Here is a 23,969-nt window from a genome sequence, read left to right on the forward strand (position 1 = left end):
GAGGCAGGTGGATCACTTGAGGTCAGGAGTTCAAGACCAGCCTGGCTAACATGATGAAATTACTAAAAATACAAAAATTAGCCAGGCGTGGTGGTGTGCACCTGTAAACCCAGCTACTCAGGTGGCTGAGGCATGAGAATTGCTCGAACCTGGGAAGCAGAGGTTGCAGTGAGCTGAGAATCACGCCACCGCACTCCAGCCTGCACAACAAATTGTTAAGTCTGTCTCAAAAAAAAAAAAAAAATTTGCTATAATTTTATGAGTGGAAAATAGAAAAAATTAAAGTGCTCAAATTAATAATAAGCACAAGACTCAAACTTAATATGGACGAGGCAAAGATGAAAAGTATCAGCTATGCCAGAACGCTGATTTTTTATTTTTTTGGCCCCCATCAAATGCTCACTAGCCTCTGGCTGATAGAGTGCATGTTCAATTGTAAAGGAAAACAAGAACATGTAAAGCACATGTGTGAAAAACTAGAAATAAATGTCATTTTAAAAACTATTAATAAAAATAAAACTATAACTAGGGAAATATTTTTAAGTAAGCTTTCAATGAATGGAATCTTCCCTATAACAAGTCTATCATCCTGCTCAAAGCAACATTTTCAGAAATGCTTTTCAGAAAACAGCAGGCTGTTTGTTCATTTTTAAGTCTTATTAACTGGCGAGATGAGGTCATGGGGGAACAGATCCACTGCACTGCCCCTCGTCAGACCATACCTGAACTATAAGCCTGTCTCAGAAATTCTGCTTAACAGGGATGTGTTCAGAGAGAAGGACAGGGATGGTGAAGAATTTGGAAACACCTTATACAAAGAATGGTCAAGAGAACTGGGAATATTCAGGCTGCAAAAGAAATGATTAGGTAAGAGAATAATTTAATCTACTTCACCCAGGATGTATTGAGGCTCCACTTCATGTTAAGTTCTGTAGGGAATTCAAATATGAACAAGACGCCACCTCCTCTGCCCTCATGGAGCTTACTAACCAGCAGTTTCCATATATCTGATGGGATGTAAAGTGGAATGACAACAGGGAATTAGGACTGCAGAGAAAATTAAAAGACAGACCGGGACTTAGGAGAAAACACTGTTCTTCCTAGAAGGATTCAACTGTTGATATTCAAATGTTAATTCAGTTGATTCATTCAGTTAATGCATTTAAACAACATTTATTGAGACGAAATGACGATTAATAATATTAAAAAATTACTGACAAAGATAAATTCAGGGTTCAGGTGGCTAGCCACCTGGGAATTGGAGGGATTTGCAGGAGAAAGGAGGAAGCAAGACAGGGACCATATGGTTAGAGGTAAATTATTATTTCCCTAGAAATGAGGTTTATTTATTACATTATTCAAATAAACACAAAAGCTAAACAAACGTAAATTGCTAACAGGCTATGAAACTATATCAAGAACCTACGATTACAACCAAATTTTGCACTTGACATTAGCATTTTTTTAAAAAAGAACTTAAAAAGTCTTGAATCAAGTATGAGTTAGACTAAATGAGTAGATCCTATACTTCTAGATTTCATATACTTGCAAACTGCCCCTCTCGTCTCCCCCTCCAGTAAAAACAGACAAATGGTTTGGGTTGCCAAATAAAATACTTTTAAAGACTATTTGAAGAACAAAAAGCAGGAGAGGCAAAAATCTCACAATACTGGACCTGCTAAATAGATTTGGCTTCAAGGATCTACCATTGTTTTCATTTTTCCTATTTTGCTGTGGATAAGTAAAAATGTCTTCCTGCACCATGCACTGGCATGAGGGATCCACTGGATTACCTCAACTCTACTGTCCCTTCCGAGGATCATCTGACTGTATACTATAATGGTTTCCCTAGCAATAGAGGGGCTAAAACCTTATAATCCACTCATAAATATAAATGTCTTTACAGGACACAACATAAGTAAGCAGAGACCATGCCCCTTCATCTATCTGGCTATAATTCAAGAAGACTAAACTTCAATGGAGTGAAAAGAGAGGGGAGGGATTTAAGATGATTTCCTTTATTAATGGCATCTTACACTAGAGATCCAATCTACCAAGAAACCTACAGAGGCTCTGGACACAACTGTAGTTCTTCTATTGCCAGGGCCCTCTCATTTTAGGGTTAAAGGAACCTTTTTACTTTGTAGAAATTGTGGGGGACCTACAGACTAGCAAGAACCCATGAAGCAGAGACGTTTCCAACAAGATCACAGGGCTTGTCTTCAGTGGCTGTCCCTGTGGTCTAGAGACAGAAGCATGTCAGAGCTTAGTCTGGGATTAGGTCAAAGAGCCTTTACTGAGAACTGCCAAGGACCAGGCTCCTGAGCAGCTAGTTATAATCAACATCCTTTATCCCTGGAGTATGCACATCTCCAGGAAACCACCTGCAATGATAAGCCAAGCTCTTGGAAGATAAGAACCCCCTTCTCTAGTTCTTAGAGTTAGGCACGTTGCAGAGACTCCATAAACACATCAGACTGACTTTTAAAGACTCTGACTCCCTGTCTAACAAGATGCAACTCAGTAGGAAAAACTGGTCCTTGTTTAAATAATCAGGAATAAAATGTTGCTCCAGATAATTTAATACAGTTTATCACGGCTCAAGAAAACAATTACAGTAATGTCCATAAGCAGACTATAAGAAATAAAATTGAATTGCTCTGAATTTTTTTTAAGGACAAATAGGGAAAGACTATGTTGCTAGACCGTTTGGACACATGGCTTTATTTAGACTGACATAAGCATTACAAAGCAAATGACAAAAATGACTACTAATGGCAACAAGTTAATCCAGGCAACTGCACACTGAAAACATGTAGAAGTCAAAAGAAATACATGGAAACCTTGCACTCACTAGTTAACAGCCATGTGGGCAGCACAGAACCGATCTTAGGAACCAAGAGAGTGTATGTGAAAGTGCTTTGAAGATCACAAACCCATTTAGAAATAGGTGGGATGCTATTCTTCAAATCTTTGAAAGCTGTCTACTACTATAAATTCATTCATATCTTTCCCTCATTCCTTTCAGTTTTTTAAAAATGTATTCTATCCAACTTACATGTAAGCCCTTTGCAAACACTCACTCATTTACTGTAAATAACAATCCTACTATATTCACAATTATCATTTCCCCGCTTTACAGAAGAGGAAACTAAGGCACAGAGATTAAACAGTGCAGGCAGGATTCAAACCCAGGTGGTCTGGCTCTACTGTCCTTGTTCTTAACCCAGGCCCACCTACAGTTATCCAGGTTTCTGTTTACTAATCCTCAGCCATCTTCCTCTGAACAGAATCAACAATAAAAAATGGTAAAGCAGTTAGAACCACCCAATCCAAATGGTGAGAGGAATCTGAATGGCCATTGCAATTCTTTCCTTCCTTTCAACTGATTTCCAAAGACACAGGAGAAATTTTATGTCATCAGCAAACAGACAATATAGAATTCCATGAGGGGAAAACCTCTCTAGGGGTATATAAAGTAATCTTTTAAAATGCAAACTGTGTATTTTTATTTTTTACTGCAGAATATTATACCTAGCACTTAGCCCAACACCTGACCTGTATCAAGCAGTCGATTTGTTGAAAGACTGCAATTTCTAAGCATTTTAATTTGTTGTCATGCTCAGACACTGTATTTTTGAGAAAAGAAATCCAAAAATATATGAACACTATGAATTGAGAACGCTGGTGTCTAAGCTTTTAGTCATGCATCCTTATTCATAAAAATGAGAGCATGTGCTCCCGATTTGTGTGTGTCTGCGTGTGTGTTTTAAAACACTACAAAATCTACAGAAATTGAAAACACATAAAAAAAATGAAAAATAATAAATATTAAGCCAAAATATAAGTTACAGTGTCATCTTTCTGTACCCCTAATGCAGGTCTTGAGCATGTTCTAGATGTCCACCCCTGCCACCTTGGAAGACTACGTATGTAGTGAATATTTTCTAATTTTAGGGCATGGGCTCCAGGGTCAGGCTGCCTGGGTTCAAATCCTGGCTCACCTTTTAACGTGGTGTGACCTGGCACAAATCATCTATCCAGGTCCTAAGTTTCTGCATCTGTGAAATGGAGACAACAGTTCGTACCTCATAGATAAGTGATGATTAAAATTACGTAATACGTGAAATGTGCTTAGCATAAAACAGACATTCAAGGAGTGCTGGTTACACCAGAACTACAATCCAATGCAAACTGCCTACTTTATAAATGGAGACAGGCTGGACCTGATAGCTCACGCCTGTAATCCTACCACTTTGGGAGGCCGAGGTGAGCAGACTGCTTGAGCCCAGAAGTTAAAGACCAGCCTGGACAAAATGGCAAAAATCCCTTCTCTACAAAAAATACAAAAATTAGCCAGGTGTGGTGCCCACACCCGTAGTCCCAGCTACTCAGGAGGCTGAGGTGGGAGGATCACCCGAGCCCAGGAGGTCAGCGGTGTGATGAGCCATGACTGCGTCACTGCACTCCAGCCTGGGTGACAGAGCAAGACCATATCTCAAAAAAGAAAAATAATAAATAAATAAATATATGTGTGTGTGTATGGAGACAATGAGAGACTATAAAACTATCCAGGCCACAGAGCTGTGTACCTCAATGTTTTTTTGTTTTGTTTGGTTTGGTTTTTTGAGAGGGAGTCTTGCTCTGTCACTCAGGCTGGAGTACAATGGCGCGATCTCTGCTCACTGCAACCTCCACTCCCGGGTTCAAGCCAGTCCCCTGCCTCAGCCTTCTGAGTAGTTGGGATTACAGGCACTTGCCACCATGCTCGGCTACTTTTTTGTATTTTCAGCAGAGATGGAGTTTCACTATGTTGGCCAGGCTGGTCTCAAACTCCTGACTTCGTGATCCACCCACCTCAGCCTCCCAAAGTGCTAGGATTACAGGCATGAGCCAGTGCACCCAGCCTGTACCTCAATGTTAATGAACGCCATTGTTCTCCCAGCTCCAGACCAGTGCTCTGTTTACAGCATACCACTAATTCTGGATAAATGGGACACACTCCTGGAGTTCCCTATCTTTCTTTCTAAGACCGATTTTGGAAAAAAAAAAAAAAAAAAAAAAGAAAGAAACCAAGACCTCAGTGGCTTTCCTTTGGTAACTATTTAGTATTAAATTTATCCACAACCTCCCTTAACTCTACTCTCATAGTGCAATCCATATCCCAAAAACGGCAGGACACTGTTACCATGGCACACCAAGGAGAGCTTGGCTCTGCAGCTGGCTCATCACTGTGCCTGAGAGCTGCTGTAGGTGGCAAGAAGACACTGCTGGGAAGTTAGAGAGCTATGATTTGTGCATTTCAATGCATGCACATTTTTCCTTAAAAAAAAAAAAAAAAAAAGACTTACAAAGTAGTAATAATAGACTGCGGGTGGTGAGTGGAACTGTAGATGCTGTAAGAATGGTGGAATGTTAATAGTTGCTGCAGGTGATGAGACCGCCATGGAATTTATGTTAATATTTTCCATACATTGTATACAATTTGAGATTTTTCCATTATGAAGTTTTGTTTTGTTTTCAATAAACAACATGGCAAAGTAACAAAAAGACAGCAAATGCACAGGTCTCATGGATCCGAGGAGATGAAGCCGATAGATAGGCAGTCAGTAAAACTGTAGATTTAGAAAAAAATTGTTTGAATTCTGCATTATTTTCATTATCAAGTGACACTTCAAGTATAGGCATATCCTTCAATCATAACCACAGTCACTTTTCCCAAGTATTATGAAAACATATTAGAATGAGATGGCTGTCAATGCACATACGGAGGGCTGTACTACACTGACAGATGGACACATTCCTCCCCAACACACGACAAGAAGAGCAAACATTCCCTTTCTCCTCTGAGCACTTCTATTACTCTTCCTGGACCTCACCCACAGACAGGTGAGGCTGCTCTTATGAAAATAAGCTTTGTCTTCTATAGAGAAGTCCAGGCAGGCTGGGCGCGGTGGCTCAAGCCTGTAATCCCAGCACTTTGGGAGGCCGAGGCGGGTGGATCACGAAGTCAGGAGATCGAGACCATCCTGGCGAACACGGTGAAACCCCGTCTCTACTAAAAATACAAAAAACTAGCCGGGCGTGGTGGCGGGCGCCTGTAGTCCCAGCTACTCGGAGGCTGAGGCAGGAGAATGGCGTGAACCTGGGAGGCGGAGCTTGCAGTGAGCCGAGATCGCGCCACTGCACTCCAGCCTGGGTGACACAGCGCGAGACTCCGTCTCAAAAAAAAAAAAAAAAAAGAGAAGTCCAGGCAATTGAAGGATGGATGGCAGGCTATTTCCTGGGCCCAGATGGCTCCCTCTACCCCTCCTTGGCTGGGCTACACATTCACACCCATGCCTAGAGAGGAACCTCAGCAGGAAGCTGGGGCTGCACCAGCCACCTGACTGATGCCTCCATTCCAAGAATCAAAGGAGATGAAGGCCCCACATCCTGAACCTGAAAAGAAAGAGCTCTCAATACAAATCCTACCTCTTACAGTGATTCTACCCAGTCCTTCGACACAAGAACTATTGTACTGGGCTCCAGGTGAGTCTGAAGAGTTAGACACTACCTCTGTCCTCAAGGAGATCACATTCCAACAGAGGAGTCAGGTACAGTCATCAGTAACCAAAGGACCAGGGGATAAGGGCTAGAACAAAGGCATAATCTTAGAACTATGGGGGCAGAGAACGGGAAGTCTGTCTTGCTGGCAAGGGAGAGATATGAATGGTGCAGGAGGGCTAATGGATACCAGCATCTGACGACTGCAGAAAAGCAGGTAAAGAGCAAAGAAAGGCTATGGCATTTTTCTTCCTTCATAAATACACAGGCAGCAGTCTTTCATTCTACCTAGAACTTTTCAGAAAAGAGTTGCAAATGAAGGGACAAGTCCTGAGAAATACAGACTCCACTTGTTTGGTGTGTTAGTTAGCTTTGCAGTTCTTTAGCAAATGTAAATAAGAGGATAACTCAGAAATAATACAAGAACAGGTTTCAGAAGATCCAATGCCTGCAAAAGTCCCCAAGAAACGGGTCCCATTTTCAGTTCAGAGAGGAAATACAGGGAAACAGACAGGCAGCAGGCATCATGCAAATTAAAACTGTAATCTTCACCACACTTAATCCTGCCAAAGTAATTATGGTTCTCTCACATTTTACAAATCAAGAAACACTAGTCCACACCGAGTCAGTAGGAGGGTTTTTTTGGGAAATAATCTAGTGGAAGCCAGGAAGCATGCAGTAATGACAGGACCTCTGGCAAAACTGCAGTGCATAGAGCCTCCTATGGGAAATCACCTGCCTGTAGCTGCCTGGGGCTGCCACAGCAAGCATGGAGCTGTCCTGCTGCTCCTCTGGGTGCTGGAAAGAAATCTTGGGGGAAATCAGCAATCACCATCCAGCCACAGAAAGTGACCAAAGAGCCACAACCCACAACCTGATGTCACAATCTGATGTCAGGATGCTCTCTCCTACAGAGAGAGACCTGTCATTCAGTGATTCATGCGAGCATCTGATCCTCAACACTGGGTTCTTTTAAAGGCCACCACTGATCAAAGACGCTAAGAAGCCAGATGAGCAGAGCGCCTACAGGGTGATTTTGGCACAGAAGCAGAGGTAGCTCGACCCCAGGAAAAACTGCCAATTCTTTCAGGTTTGTTTTTGGCTTAATTGCCTTTCCTTCTTTAAAGGGAGAATTCCCAAATTTATTTCTAGCCCAGACCTCCCTCCTGAACTCCAGACTTATATTCTATTGCTTACTCTACATCTCCATTTAAAGGTCTGATGAGCACCTCCAGCTCAACAATACTCCTGATCTATGCGCTGCACCACAATCCTGAGCCACTCACAGCCCTCCCCATCTCAATCAACAGCAATTCTGCCAGGCGCGGTGGCTCATGCCTGTAATCCCAGCACTTAGGGAGGTGAAGGCAGAGGCAGGAAGATTGCTTGAGCCCAGGAGTTCCAGCCTTGACAACACAGTGAGACTGCATCTCCACAAAAAGAAAAAAGTTAATAAAACTGAGAGGAAAAAAAGAAAAAAAAATCAGTCTCTGTTTCTAGTTTTCCTGTTTCTCAAGCCAAAATCCTTGGCGTTATCCTTGACACTCCCCTTCCCCACTCTGCATCAGCAAATACTGTTGTTGGTTCTGCCTTTAAAATACATCCAAAATCTCACCACCACTGTTGCTAACACTCTGGTCCAAGCCACCAGCATCTCTCATCTAAAATACTGCATTTGAATCCTAATTGGTCTCTTACCTTCCTCCCTTGACATATCAGCTCCTCCAATTTGTCATTAACACAGAATGATCCTTCTGAAATCTAAGTCAAATCATGTCACATCTCCACCCAAAGCCCTCCAATGGGCATTTCCTGCTGTCAAAGCCAAAGTCCCTGCAATGGTCTGCAAGGCCCTATTTGACCAATGCCTTCACCCCTCCCCAGTTACTCTCAGCCCTCATCTCCTACTACTCCTCTTAGTCGTGCACCCGTTACTTGCCCTGCTCTAGCCCCCCGCTGGCTTCCTCGATGATCTCTACATCTGCCAACCATGCCCCATCTTAGGACCCTGGTCCCTCAGCCCATTTCTGCACATAGCTAATCCCTCACTGCTTTGGGCTACGTGTCATTTTCTAAATGAAGCATATCCTAATCACCCTTTAAAAGTTGCAACCAACCCATCCAGTCTCTTGCCCCAATCCAATCCCCTTGCCCTGTTCTGTGTTTTCCTCTAGCACTTATCATATTTGAATAATAAACTATCATTCACATAATCATTATGACTACTGTTTTTCATGGGCACTTGTGAAACAAAGCTTCACAAGAGCAGGGGTTTTGTTTGTTTTGTTCTGGAAAAAAGCCTGGCCCACAGTGGACACTTAATATGTTTGTTAAACACGCAAATCCAACAGGATATGAGGTACGTCAGAAAGGAGTATTTCAGAATTCAAAATCCTGGAAGCAGAGCATTCCAGATGATCACAAGGTACAAGATGTGGCCACAGGTGTGGGTTGCTGCAGAGTTGTGCAGGGTGGAGGAGGAGAACAATGAGGGAGAGGCCGGGAAGTGTGAGGCGGGGCTGCTAAACAGGCTCTCAACAGCCCAGGATATTCACACTACACCGGATGAAAGCAGGAGATCCAGGGTTAAAGAAAATGGCGATCCAGATGCGCGAGTCTTCGAGGAGTATGCAACTATATCCTGGAGGCCAACAGCTACCAATAGCTTTTTTATCTTTTTTTTTTTTTTTTGGAGACAGAGTCTCGCTTTGTCGCCCAGGCTGAAGTGCCGTGGCGTAATCCCAGCTCACTGCAACATTTGCCTCCTGGGTTCAAGCGATTTTTGTGCCTCAGCCTCCCAAGTAGCTGGGACTACAGGCGTGCGCTACCACACCTGGCTAATCTTCGTATTTTGGGTAGAGATGGGGTTTCACCATGTTGGCCAGGCTGGTCTCAAACTGCTGACCTCAAGTGGTCTGTCTGCCTCGGCCTCCCAAAGTGCTGGGATTACAGGCATGAGCCACCACGCTGGGTTCCAATAGCGTTTTTTAAAAACCTATATATTTATATTTATAATATATACATATATTTATAAAAGTATACACTTACTGCTAAAAATTTTTTGAAACCCCTGGTATAATATAAACTGCAAGTTGCCCAATGACTACTCCTGCTCCGGCAAAGGAGATTCGCAGAAACTTCCAAGGAGCAGGTAGTATTTTACAAGCATGGTCACTATGTGGGGTCTCCAAGTGCCTCCCTCAGGAACTTCATGTTCCCAGGTTCCTAAAATACAGACAACTCACCCTCCCTAGCAGGCTTGCAGTTTTAAAATGATTGTATCTGGGCCTGCTCCACAACTGTTCTCTCAGAGTCTTTGAGGATGGGGTCTGGCATCTATTTTAACAAGGCCTCCCAGTAATTCGTACACTAAAGTTTGTGAACTGTTATTACCAACTTACTTATTTATTTACTCAACAAATATCCAATGAGCACCCATTACCCACCAGGCTGCACTGGTCCAGGTGCCTGAGAGGAAGAAGTGAGTGAAGCTGACCATGCAGAGTTAAGCCTGCCCCCTATACTGGAGAATTCAAGCTTAACTCACAAAATATATGGACAATTCACACCTGTAATCCCAGCACTTTGGGAGGTGGAGGCGGGAGGATTGCTTGAGCTTAGGATTTCGAGACCAGTCTGGCCAACATGGCGAAATGCTGTCTCCACTAAAAATATAAAAATTAGCTGGGCGTGGTGGCACATGCCTGTGATCCCAGCTACTCGGGAGGCTGAGGCATGAGTCACTAGAACTCAGGAGGCAGAGGCTGCAGTGAACTGAGATCATGCCACTGCTCTCCAGCCTGGGCGACAGAGCAAGACTCTGTTTGAAAAAACCAACAAAACAAAACAAAAAAATAGAGAAGAATGTGAGGTGGGGAGAATAGGCTACTGTAGTAATTCCGGGACAAGCTGTCAAGAGCCTAGAATAAAGAAAGGAGGAGAAGGAAAACAGAGGAAATAATAACAGAAACGTGTGGCTGACCAGATATTCAGATGAAGAAGAGAAAGGGACCACAGAGGACTTTGTGACTTGGAGCCTGGATAAAAGGAAGAGAGTGAGAGAAGCACAAAGAGCTGTGCTGACAGTGCCCAGGGCCCAGGCGTGGAAGGACTGTCCCATGGGCGCAGCCTCTGGCAGCTGGAACCCTTGCACTGCAAGCTCCCACTGAGCTTCAGGGATAGAAACAGGAATTGGAAACCATGTATATTTTTAGTTTAATACCTTCTTAGGCTTTTTACGGTTTTCTTGGAATTTTTAGTAGGCAAAACTAATTTATTCCAATTAAATATATGATGATGTTGGGGCTCAAAAATGGATATCCCCAAATACAGTACTTTGACAGGCTGAGCTGCAGAAGCCTCAGGAAGCCTCTCTGCCCCTCCCCACTAAAACTCTGACCCTCCCAAACTACAGCATGAAGTTGTTCTCCAAAGTTCCCTTATCTGCCTTAAGTCTAGATTACGCTTGTCCAACCCTTGGCCCAGGATGGCTCTGGATGATGCAGCCCAACACAAATTCGTAAACTTTCTTAAAACATTGTGAGATTTTTTGCCCTTTTTTGTGGGGGGGTGCTCATCAGCTATCGCTAGTATTAGTGTATTTCATGTGTGGCCCAAGTTAATTCTTCTTCCAATGTGGCCCAGGGAAGCCAAAAGATTGGACACCCCCGATCTAGATCCACCAAAGAAAAAAACAATGACTTCTGGTGCCTTCTGTAAGTTTTTATTAACTGAACTCCTACCACACTACTGCAGGAAGAAAGACTGCAGTTTGTCAACACACCTAGACTTTTGTCACAAACCACTGTCTGCCCTGTGGATCCAACAGACTTTATCTCAGGCCACTATATGTTCTTCAAGTCCATTAAATTCCCCTAAAAATCATTTACCATCCCTCTAAAATCATCCACACTTTCCCACTTCCCTTTCCCCTAAGAAGTAGGGCATATAAGAATATGCATCCCCTCAGGATATTGGGTATTCTGTAATTTTTCTCCTGTGCACACAGATTTATATGCCATTTCTCCTATTAATCTGCTTTTTATCAAGTGGTTTTTCAGCAAACCTTCAGCACACAAAGTTCTCCCTTGGCCTCTACAATGGCATGTTCATTTTTTAACGTACTTATTTTATCCAGTCTAGTTGTACACTATAAAACATGCTTCAAAGTGATTAGCATGCAAATCGTCCTTTCCTAATAGTTATATTAAAATTAAAATAGTATAAAGTTTACACATTATAAGGACAACAGTGATAGTTAAACATCACGACAACAATCAAAACTAGAGAAACTGAAATACTCTTGAGTTATTTCTGACAATAGGGATAAATCAAATTATTTAAGTGAGATCAGCACACAAAAATCATGTTGTGGTATCGTAGACCTTTGCAGGCCATATAATCATCCCTGCACAGGGTTTGGTTATGTCCATGACAATCTCTAAAAACAGTCTGAGATTAGGTAAGAATTCTCATCTGATTATCAATCATAATCACGGAGATTTTAGCTAGTAGATTTATATAAACTCACTTTTTGTGGATATATTCTGAACACAGGCTCCTTTACATTTTTCCCCCAAAGTAACTGCCCAGATTTCACTGTAACCATTAAAAAAATGTAAAGTGAAGGGGCAAACTAATCATCAGTACTGGTGGTTCTCTTTGCTCATTTTTCCTTTGGAAATTTAAACAGTGCTCTGTTAACAAGTAAGCTTGAGGTTAGGCTCCTCTCCGCGATTCAGCAAGTAATTGACGTACAATGGTTAACTATTCGTCTGAGCACTGAATCTGAATGACCTAGACTTCCTGGAAAACAGAGGTTTCCAATTTCACCATGGAGCCATGGTCCTTTAACACTCTTAAGTGAATCAATAATGTGGGAGTTATCAATGAGCTCCATTACACAGAGCTGTGAAAACGCCACATGAATCTGAGGTGCAAGGCATTATGGGAGCATTCATATTTTAAAAGGAAGCTTGCTGTTCAGGTCCCCTGGCCAACTAGGAAAAGGGAAGGTTAACTCTATCTATTAAGGATCGTCCCATAAGTAAAGAGCAACCAGAACATCTTGAATGGTGCACACAATACAAGCTTTTGCCTTCTGGTCCTTGCCATCCCTAACTCTGCTTAGAGAAGTCTCTGATTCCTGCCCAGCTCCAAAAAGCTAAGCCTGGGAACTGCAAAGTGGAGGGAGCAAACCAGAAATGGTTTGCAAAGTAATTGTAGGTGTTGGATTACAGGTAGGGTTTCCTCGCCTTTAAAGATCTCCCTTGGGGATATAAACACCTAGGTAGATGAAATGCTATCAGATTTAAAATACTAATGCATACCACTCTCCAAAGCTCTTGAGGCCACAAGCAACAATTCCAAAGAGACTTTCCCCTTAGCTACAAATAAAACTAAAACACCTTTACTGTTCCTCCACTTCCACACCCACCAAGCTAGGCTTGACCTGGGTATTTGTATCTACACAAAGTGGGACAAGAAGCAATTTCTTTAACACTCCTTCCGATCTAAGCACCTAGTTTTCAGCTTGATCTGAGCATTTGGTTATTATAGCTCTAACAATTTTATCGATAATCCTAAACGACACCAAACTCTTACTATGTGGAAAGCACTGTGTTAAGCACCTGACAAGGTGGTTGCAGCTATTGTAACCATCATCATCATTTTAACTGAGGCTCCAAATGGTAGAAAACTTGCCTGAGGTCAAGCCGTTAATCACAAGCAGGACCTAAAATCAGGTCTGTTGAACTCTAAAATCTATGCTCATAACCACACACACACACACACACACACACACACACAAAAATCATAGGGAGCTCAGAACTGCAGGGAACATTTCTCCCCAGGTTACCCTTGAGACAACATTGCCTGACATAAGACCCAGAATCAGTTCTGACTCTGACATAAGACCCAGAATCAGTTCTGGTTGTAAACCCGCTAAATGAAGAATTAAATCATTAAACCATTTCACGCCAGGAACCTCCAACCCAAGTCACATAGAAGTCCGCTGGCACCATCAAGTTTTGGCCGTCTTCCCTCTCTTGCCTCTTTTCTCCTGCCTTCTTCAGCTGATGTCTAGCCTGACCTCTGCTGCCCCACAGGCTATTCAGAATTATGTCTGCACCACAGATCACTTCTCATTAGCAGTCCCATAGCCCCACGGTGGATGGTGTGTCAGCTGCAGGACAGGAGACAGCAGAGGCAACAAAAGGGAACAGACCTATTTTTCTATAGCCTTTCACTTCCAGGCTTGCGATGGGCATCCACACACACGTGGTCTCAAAAAGGCAATGACGTCACCACTCTACTGACCTGGTTTAAGGAATTAATTGTAGTCTATTCTTCAAGGTCGATGATCTCTTGTCAGACTGAGCTCTGTGTCACACAGAGAGCTCAGTGGAGAGCAGTGACAATTCCATGCAACCCTCCATCCACAACTAGAGGAGGGGCAGGAGCCTGACTCAGGAGGCACAGAAGTGACAGCATCCTGGGGTGTCCACATGCTCACCCGGCCACAGCCCCCTTCTCTCAGGACTGCACCCTCCTGCAGGCTCCAAGGAGGTGGCTGCATTTCTTACATTGCTCTAGCACCAGCCCTCACTAACCTGGGGGTACAATCAGATAAAGCAAGGATGGGAACTGAGCACATGAAGGAGGCCAGCTGCAGGCAGCCAGGTCAGAGCAAAGCTAGGTGGGGTGGGCCTCAGTGATGTGCAGCGAGTGTGAATGAGGGAAAAGGTTTGAGTGTACAAAGAGCAATGGGACAGGCACGTGGACAGGAGATCAGAGGAGCCAACCCCAGAGAGAGGCAGCTGGAGAGAGAGAGAGGAACGGGGCAGGAGCTTCAGGCTCCCTGGAATCTCACAAATATGGATGTGATGATTTCTTTTCAACGACTGCCCCTTCATATGGTTTACTCTAGTGGGCTCCTGGCCACCAAAGATCTGTATCTGAAGCCATCTACAGCACTCTCCCCTCATCCACTGCTTTGCTTTCTGCAGTTTCAGCTATCCACGGTACAGAACCAGATATTCTGTGAGACAGAGATCACATTCACTTAACTTTAATGATAGTGTATTGGTATAATTGTTCTATTTTATTATTACCTATTACTGATAATCTCTTACTGTGCCTACTTTGTAAATTAAACTTTATTGTAGCTATGTACATATAGGAAAAAACATAATGTATACCAGATTTGGTACTCTCCAAGGCTCAGGCATCCACTGGGGGTCTTGGAATGTATCCCCCACAGGTAAGGGAGGATAGCTGTATATAAATGTGTAAAAAATCTTTTCTAACATTCCATTTTTTCAACTCTTAACAAATTATAATCGGGGCTGATCTTAATATACTCGCTGGCTCTTGGACATTTCTAGGCTAGTGTGTCTCAACTCTGGCTGTGTGTGTGTACACACACACACTCATATACATAGCCTGCACACTTAAAAAAAAAGTCTACCTAGGAGATTCTAAAGTACAGCTAAGGTGGAGATCCCCTGCACCAGAGTGAATCCACTGTATTTCCCAATGTAGTCAAGAAAAAGCAAATTCAAAACCATTAGGTGCTTTCCCTAAAAGTCACGAAACACAGACTTACCAGAAGACACCTCAGAAGTCATGCAGCTGGATGACATTTCATTGCTTCAGGTTTCAAACAGTGGAATGTGAAGCCCGAAAGTGTGAAGTGTCTTTTTAAGAGGGCTGCTATGGTTTGAATGCTTGTGCCCTCCCAAACTGGTGTTGAAATTTAGTTGCCATGGTAACTGGATTAAGAGGTGGGACCCTCAATGGGTGATCAGGCCATGTGGACTCCACTCTTATGAAGAGATAATGCCTTATCTCAGAGAAGCTTCTTTATCAAAGAGGGAGTCTGCCCCTCTCTCCCCTCCCTTGCTTGCCCTTTGGCTTTTCTGGAGCAAGGCTTTGAGCAAGAACCTTCCTCCCGCCTTTGGTTCAAGAAGCCAGCCAGGAAGCAGAGTAGTCATTATCAGACACCAAACATGTAAGTGCCTCGATCTTGCATTTCCCAGCCTCCAGAAATTGGGAAAGAAACCTCTTTCTTTATAAACTACCCAGTCGCAGGTCTTCTGTTACAGCTGCACAAAACTGGCTTAGTGAATTAGTGGGAGTGCTGGAGTCAGAACTAATTTTCCTAGTCCAAAAGGTTTTGCTTGTCTTTTTTGAATCACATCTTTTAGATGAAATTAGAAAGCCTATTATTTAAAGCAGCCCTAACAAAAAAATCACTCTGTTATCCAAATAATAATCTCCTAACTGTATGTGTTGAGACTCTGGATTCCTGTACATAGGCTTCTTAAAGTAGAGCAGATTTATAGTTTCAACACAAGCCTAAGCAAAATCCAGTACAGTGGGTAAAGCTGCTATCAAAATGAACAGTGCAATTCCTAAAGCCAGATTTTGGAGTCTTATGTGGGATTATCAACACTGAAGAGAGTTGTTACTAAATTTGGAGACAGAGTGAGGAATAGAAGCAGTAATATAAGGTAGGGAATTAATAAGAAGCAGTAAAGGTAGAGCTTAAAGGGAAGCTCTAAGTAATCTCAGGACCATATGATTTAAGTGACTTTCGCAGGGGAAAAAAATGCTTTTTACACTAATATGCCACGGCATCATTAGAGTTTTAAGACTTGATTTTGGTTTTTGGAGACAGGTTCTTGCTATGTTGCCCAGGCTGGTCTCAAATCCTAGGGTCAGAGATTACAGGCATGAGCCACCATGCCCAGCTAATTTATTTTTTGTAGAGACAAGGTCTCACTATGTTGCCCAGGTTGGTCTGAGACTCCTGGGTTCAAGCAATCCTTCCACCTCAGCCTCCCAGTAGCTGAGACTACAGGGAGGTCTCAGTGAGGCTGTGTCACCGTGCCTGACCTAAGACTGAATTTTAGAGAAGACTGAGCCTCTAAGAGTGCCCTAAATGAAAACAACTGTGCTCGGAAGAGAACACATTAAGGAGTTATTGCCCATTAACACAGAAAATGAAGTCATCTGCCACATCTTTGCAACTGGATTACTGGAGAAAAGCAAGGCCCCTCAAAACAGAACCATGGGTAAGTAAATTGTGGTGAGAAGAGCGTGAGAGCTCAGATTCTGCTACTGATAAAGAGAGAAAACCTGCAGAACCACACAGCCAAGCAAGCCGGAAGAGCCAGGTATGGCAAAAGAGCACTTGGAAACAGGCTGAAGGTGGACCAAAGAGAAGGGCTCTGAGTGGATTCCCAAAATGGACTGTGCCTACTTCAATTTCAACAGGTCTGTTCTTAAGAGTTACATTCTTCCTGTTCACATACTGGCTGCCTTGAATTGCAAGCCAACATTCTATTTCCTTTCTAGAAAGATCCCTTATGTCAAACAGTATTCATAACATTTCTGTTTTTCTTTTTTCTCTCTTTTTTTTTTTTTTTTTTTTGAGATGGAGTCTTGCTCTGTCACCCAGGCTGGAGTGCAGTGGCGTAATCTCAGCTCACTGCAACCTCTGCCTCCCGGGTTCAAGCCATTCTCATGCCACAGTCTCTTGAGTAGCTGGGATTATAGGCACCTGCCACCACACCCAGCTAATTTTTGTATTTTTTAGTAGAGATGGGGTTTCACCATGTTGGCCAGGCTGGTCTCAAACTCCTGACCTCAAGTGATCCGCCCGCCTCAGCCTCCCAAAGTGCTGGGATTATAGGTGTGAGCCACCACACCTGACACATTTCTGTTTTTCTGTTCCCTAATCAGTCAAACTCAAGCAGAAATTCTAAGCTTTCTTCCCTTAATGGTATCATAGTATTCCCTCTGAAAACACTGAGAAGAAGTTAGGTTATTAACTTCAACATGTCCAGGAAAGTAACATGCTACTCAAGGAGAATTCCACCCTGAGACTGCTGGCCATGAACACCATTCACAATCAACAGAAGGTGTTTTTCAAGGGTTCCACGACCTCAGAGGATGACACTACAGTTTTGCTGTGACATGGATTTTCCAATTATGGATCCTGTGAATCACTGACACAAAAGTTATAAAACAACAAATCATAGTTACGTATTCAAAATGCCTCTGAAATCTATTCCATCCTTTTACAACAAAAAGAAACAGCTTGCGATTAACCATACTTCAAGAGTATGTAGTACAGGGTCTGGCACAAGCAGAGCATAAATAAATGTGTGTTTAACAGTTTGGGGTTTTTTGTTTGTTTTGTTTTTTGAGACCAGGTCTCGCTCTGTTGTCCAGGCTAGAGAGCAGTGGCGCAATCACGGCTCACTGCAGCCTCAAACTCTGGGGCTCAGACAATCCTCCCACCTCAGCCTCCTGAGTAGCTGGAACTACAGCCACACGCCACCACACCTGGCTACTTTTACAAATTTTTTGTAGAGATGGGGGTCCTAACTATGTTGCCCAGGCTGGTCTTGAACTCCTGGGCTCGAGTGATCCTCCTGCCTGGGCCTCCCAAACTGCTGGGTTTTCAGGCACGAGCCACCACACCCAGCCTATGTTTAGTGGTTTACTGGTCAAATTAAGGAATAAATGAAATATTAAGTCTTTTGTAATTTGCCTTTTGTACTAAAGGCACTGAAAAGTCTTATTTTCTTCTCTCTGCATCTGCTTTCTCTGACTGTATCAACGTTTCTCTGCCTACATTACCAAATGCCTTTCTCCTCCACAGCTTTTGTCACCAGCATCAAAAAGAAGGATCAAAGATGACTTCTGTGGATGGCATCAGCAAACACTGATAACAAACTGAGTTACAAAGGTCTCACTCTCCTGTTTCTCCATTAAAATATTTCAGCTAAAATACTCTGCCTCCTTTACACCTCATTCTTTGGGCTATTTGCTTGTTTGGGTGTATAGTTTCAAATCAGTCTGATTCACTGTCTCTTGAGTCATGCTGCCACTTGTGCACACACAGTCTAAAACTGCTCAGCCCTAAGAGAATCCCCTGGAAAGATGTGTGTTGAGGAGGCTGAATCTGCCTACTCCCACCTTAACCAACAGGCAGCCTTTCCTGCAGATTAATCACTTCACTTCCCCAACTCAAGTGACAACAATATGCTCCAATAAGGTGACCCTGATTTTCAGTGTCCTTTCCACAGATATGTCTAAGTAATTTCAATTCATTCCTTCAATTGCTTGTATTCACAACATACTTATATTACTTACCAGTAATGCGAACATAAAACAGGTCTTGATCTTGGGGCTCTCCGTCATGCTCAATGAGCTCTCCTCATTGTTCATGCCACTCTTCCTGGCTCCTTCAAACCCTGCCTCTCCGCTACACTCTTTTCAGTAACTTTTCAAATGTTTAAAATCATCATCTATTGGCCAAACAGCAACAACCACCTTTCTTACCAAATCTACTTCCTCCTGAAACCCTTACTCTGGATTACATGCCCACCTTAATACTCATCATCTGGGGGGATTCACTGTCTTTATCCACGCATAAGGGGTCTGCATACTGGTAGTATTTACATCTGTTTCGAGGGCTGGACAGCTCACTCTAGCATGCGTAGGAGCTGGCACAGATAGGTAGTGGGATAAAAGATGTAGAGACATACAAAGGATGGGTTAGTATTGTTTTTCTCTTCAATACAGACCTTTCAGTGTCACAAGAACACCAATACAACAAACACAAAGTGGATCAGGCCTCAAGCCAATACATCTGGCCCTTTTTTTGGTCTATGGTTGTACCAGTGGATATTAAACCCTGAAGATAAAATAAGATCCAAGTACCTGTAAGAGTCCAACTTAGGAAAAATTACATTTACCCCACTTATTTATGGGGCACCCATTATGTGCAATTCACTCAACAAATACCAATGAGTGCCTATTATTTTAAGACACTGTGCCAACTGTCAGGAATAGAGAAGACATAGTGTCCCTGCCCTCAGAGATCTTTCAGTTTAATGGAGATACAGTTAAATAACAGATATAGCAACACTGTGATAACTCAAGCAAAGGGGCCAAGTACCAGGTGCACAGGGAACACAAAGAGTGTCCTAATCCAATTAAGATCCAGTCAGGATCCATTGTTCCTAGCACAGGAGAAGAGCAGATACAAAAGGCTAGGTGTGAGCAGAAGAGTGGAGCAAAGTCCTGAGTGTGGGGCTTTGGGGCCTGCAAGGCACTGCACCTTACAGTCCTCCTGGCGGAATAATCTAACTACAGAGACGGAGATGACTCAGAACAAGGCAAGTCCTCCAATCAGTGTCCTGGGGAGTGTGGTTAACTAGGAGGGCAGGAAAGATAAAGATTCCCAAAGAAGACATGAGGGATGGCCGGTGGAAAACAGAGTCTCACCCAGTAACAAAAGAATGGGTACATGGGATGGAAGGCATTCCTGCCATGCACTGACCTGAATTAACCTGTAAAAGAACAGAGAATAGGGTATGTTCCAGGCAAGTAAGAGCAGAAGAATCATACTGAACAGCAACAGGAAAGTGGTTGAGGGGCTGACTGGCTTCAGAATTAGGTAATTCCTAAGTCAGCAGAATAACCAAGACACACAAATGCACCTCTTGAAGAATCTGATAAATATGACAACCGTAGCAATGGTGCCGTGGCAAGAGTACTAAACTGGTAGTCAAGAGACCTACTGCTGATTTGCCGCCAGACTATCCTCCTGTCAGATGAGCTGGGTGAACGTGAGCAGTGTCCATACATGAGTTGGGAAAGAAATTTAGCAATTCACAACCATCATTCTTTTTTCTTTTTTTATAAAAGTTAAATAGGCCGGGCATGGTGGCTCACAGCTGTAATCCCAGCACTTTGGGAGGCCGAGGCAGGAGGATCACGAAGTCAGGAGATCGAGACCATCCTGGCTAACACGGTGAAACCCTGTCTCTGCTAAAAACACAAAAAATTAGCCAGGCGTGGTGGCGAGAGCCTGTAGTCCCAATACTCGGGAGGCTGAGGCAGGAGAATGGCGTGAACCCAGGAGGGAGCTTGCAATGTGAGCCAAGATAAACCACTGCCCTCCAGCCTGGGCAACTGGCTGAGACTCTGGCTCAAAAAAACAGTGAAATAAAACAACATATTCTGCTACGTGTGTTGCCCATAGAAAAATTACTGTTTTGTGAAGCATTAGCTTCAGGTATGTAGATACAGACGTGTATGTGTGCTTGATGAAAATGTAAAATGTATTTCTTACTGTGAGGTTACAGTCAAAACAGTTTGAAAAGCACAAGACATGAGGATTTGTAAGGTTCCTTCAAATTCTAAGCTTCGCATGCAGCCTTTAAATTCTAACCTATTTTACAGGTGAATAAATTAACTTAGATATGAGTTGTGGTATAACATTAAATAAATCATGGGTACTCTTTAGACATCCCATTAGATAATTCAAAATTATCCAAAACTATTCCCCTTAATTCAACTGATACGCCATCAGATAATTCAACATTATTCAAAACGACGCCCCTTAATTCAACTAAATATGACTAAAAAAAAAAGTCTCCAGGAAATAACTACGCTCCACGTCTGCTGTAACACAGACACACCTGTATATTTGGGGCAAAGTGCCAGTCATGTGAAAGGCTTTCACTGTAATGCAAACATGCACACACAGGAGCAATGTTCTATGGAAATTCTTTAAAAATCTACTCAAGGTAGCATTTTCATGTTTCAAATTTTAAAGATCTAATGCCCAACTTATTTTTAATACCTTTGCCAACAGCAAATTCTAGCAAGCTATCGACTGTGTGTGACACATACTTTTGAAACCCTTTACTGGAACAGGTGGCTTTTAACTACTTACAGAGTCTGACCCAATGCATCTGCATATGATACATTCTCATCTACCTAAGCCACTTTCGAAAAGCTATAATCCCAATAAGGGCATCCCCTTCAGGACTTCAGGAGGGCATAAACATGCAACATACAGCAAATACTAAGTACTTCCCTGTTGGACAAGCCATTTTCCCAGACAGGCAAGGAGTCACTGAGGAACATATGCTTGAGTACGAACGAAAAAAAAAGATCATTAACGTTGGTGATGTGCATAAGCCAAGCAAACGGGTTTTAGATAAAAACTATAGAAGGGTCCATGGCGACAATAATGCCTGGTGTACTTCTTCTGGGGACTCTTTCATCTGAAGAAATCAAATCTCATCATAGACATGGCCTCAGGCTATTTTCACCATCACTGCTATGAGGCAGGTCGGAAAGGTCACAGATACCCAAACTGGAGCACAAACAAGTAACCTGACCTGCCCACGTATCAGACTTTTGTCTAATTGTGAATAAAAGTCAGGTTTTTGGTTTGCTTCTTATAAAACAACCAGGTCTAACCCCTAAACCATGCCCCCAGTCTGTGCCTGGCTCACAGATGGCCCACCCTAAACACTTTTCAGTCCTTCTGTGAACGCTAATTCAAGGTCAGAGATTTCCCAGCCCCTGTAAGATTCGAACTTATCCTGGGCTGTTATGGAGGCCGTGTGGAAGGTGCCAGGCCCATAGCTACCAGCTAACTTCCTGCCCCACAGTGCCACTACTCTGCCCCACCAGGAGGCAAACTCCCCGCTCCACCCGACCCTCCAGCTGCCTCCAAGGCTGCCCAGACATTGTCCTGTCGGCACTTTACAACCAGAAAGTCTTTCAGAAGCCATCCTGTCTCACCCACTGACTTTACAGGGAAGGAAAGTGAGGTCTAGAAACCCATGTGCCTTGCCCAAGGTCACTTCAGCTCGCGCAAACGAAACACAAACCAAGTTGTTTCTTTCTGCCTGGTACTTAAGCACCCACACGCTGCCACTAGCGGTGACCGAAGCCACAGAAGACCCAGCCGGTAGGCCGGCGGCACCCAGGCGAGCCAAAGCCGGCAAAAATCCTCTGAGTGCGAGCTCTCCAGGAGCCTGAACGCTGGCGCGGCTTTTGGAGAAGGTGGGAGCAGGCCAGGGAGAGACAAGAAAAGCGAATTTACGGCGGCCAGGGGGCTCTCTGCTGGCCCACAGTCCCGGAGGAGGGGACCCTGTCCCGGCAGGCCGCCCCAGGGACCCCAAGAGACCTCCACCCCGCCTCCCCAGAGCTAGAAGCCAGGACTGGAGAACCCGGCGGACTCACCGGGTGCGCAGCGCCTGCCACGCGGCGTCGATGTCGGCGTAGAGGTTCTTCTCCGAGGGCTTGCCCGAGCTGACGCCGTAGCCCGAGTAGTCGTAGGAGAAGATGTTGCAGTTGATGCGTGAGCCGAGGCCGATGTAGAAACTGCACATCTGGCCCAGGTCCACGGCGTTGCCGTGCGAGAAGAGCAGTGTGTAGCGGCTGGAGGGCGCGCAGCGCACGAACATGCAGCCGAGCCGGTTGTCCCGGGCCGTGCGCGAGAAGAAGACCTCGACTGCGTCCAGCTCGCGCTGCGAGTACTGCCAGTCGGCGCGCTCGCTGAGGTGCAGGCTGCACGCGCTGGGCCCCGCGCCCGCGCCCTCCTCGGGCTGCTGCGGTGCCGGCTGGGCCGCGGCGGCGGCGGTAGCCTGGGCCGGGGCCGGGGCGGGCGCGCCGGGGCCGCGCTGCTCCGGCGCCAGCACCGTGTAGGTGGGCTCGGGCGGCAGGAAGGCCAGCTTGGCGGCGATGCGGCTCGGGCAGGGCGGGCAGCAGAAGAGCCAGCACAGCTCGCCCAGCGAGAAGCCGTTCATCCTGGGGCCTGGCTCGGGCATCGGGACGGCCTGGTGCCCGCCGCCGGCCCGGCTGGCTGGCTGGCCCGGGAGGACGGAGGGCAGGCGCGCGGCGAGGAGCGGGCAGGCAAGCGCGGAGGGGCGGCTGCAGCCCGCCCGCCCGGCGGCAGAAGAAGGAGGAGCGGAGGCGAAGGAGGGCAGGAGGCGGGGCCGGCCCGGCGGGCGCGACGCTCGGAGCCCGGGCGGGTCAGCAGCGGCCCCGGAGCCCAGGCGAGGCGCGGGCGGCCTGGGCCCGCGCGCGGCACACAAAGCCGGCGGCGGCGGCCATGGCCGGCTCGTGCGCGCCGCCCCCCCCCCCCCGCTCCCGTTCCCGCTCCCGCTCCCGCACGCCTGCCGCCGCCACTTCCGGGTTACCGCGCGGCGGCGCCCCCGCCGGGACGCGGCGCAGGGCTGGGCATCGGGGCGGGGCTCCGCGGGCAAGGGCACGGGCACCTTCCCCGGCCTGGGAAGCATGTTCTCGGCCTGGGAAGCATGTTCTCGACCTGCGGCGGGCCCCAGGGGTCTCCCAGGCGGCTCCGGGGCCCAGAGGAGCTGGGCGCCGGGGCTGGGGGCTCTGTCCCCGGACAGCTGGGGGCAGATCCGCAGAGGGGACCCTGGAGGGGGTGCATGTGTCCCGGGGTGGACCGCTCCCCTCCCCTTCCCCTGGGATTCCCTCCCACAAATCCAGGTTTCTTCCTTGGATGAAGGTTCTTGGGAATCTACAAGCAGTAGGGGTGGACAAGAGTTGGAATGTAGCCGAAATATTTGGCTTTCTCG

At 45.2% G+C, this 23,969-nt stretch overlaps 1 protein-coding gene across 1 annotated transcript in view; it reads right to left on the bottom strand.

The window, feature by feature from the left end:
• Positions 1–23,505, bottom strand: part of ABHD17C (abhydrolase domain containing 17C) — a 60,944-nt gene extending 37,439 nt beyond the window's left edge. Inside the window, exon 1 of the mRNA XM_003901292.4 lies at positions 22,609–23,505. Within this exon, the coding sequence (XP_003901341.1) occupies positions 22,609–23,195 (587 nt within the window). The 5' untranslated portion in view covers positions 23,196–23,505. The remainder of the gene's footprint in view (positions 1–22,608) is intronic.
• Between the last annotated feature and the right edge of the window lie 464 nt (positions 23,506–23,969).

The sequence above is a fragment of the Papio anubis genome, chromosome 7 (genome assembly GCF_008728515.1).
Source record: "Papio anubis isolate 15944 chromosome 7, Panubis1.0, whole genome shotgun sequence".
Lineage (NCBI taxonomy): Eukaryota > Metazoa > Chordata > Mammalia > Primates > Cercopithecidae > Papio > Papio anubis.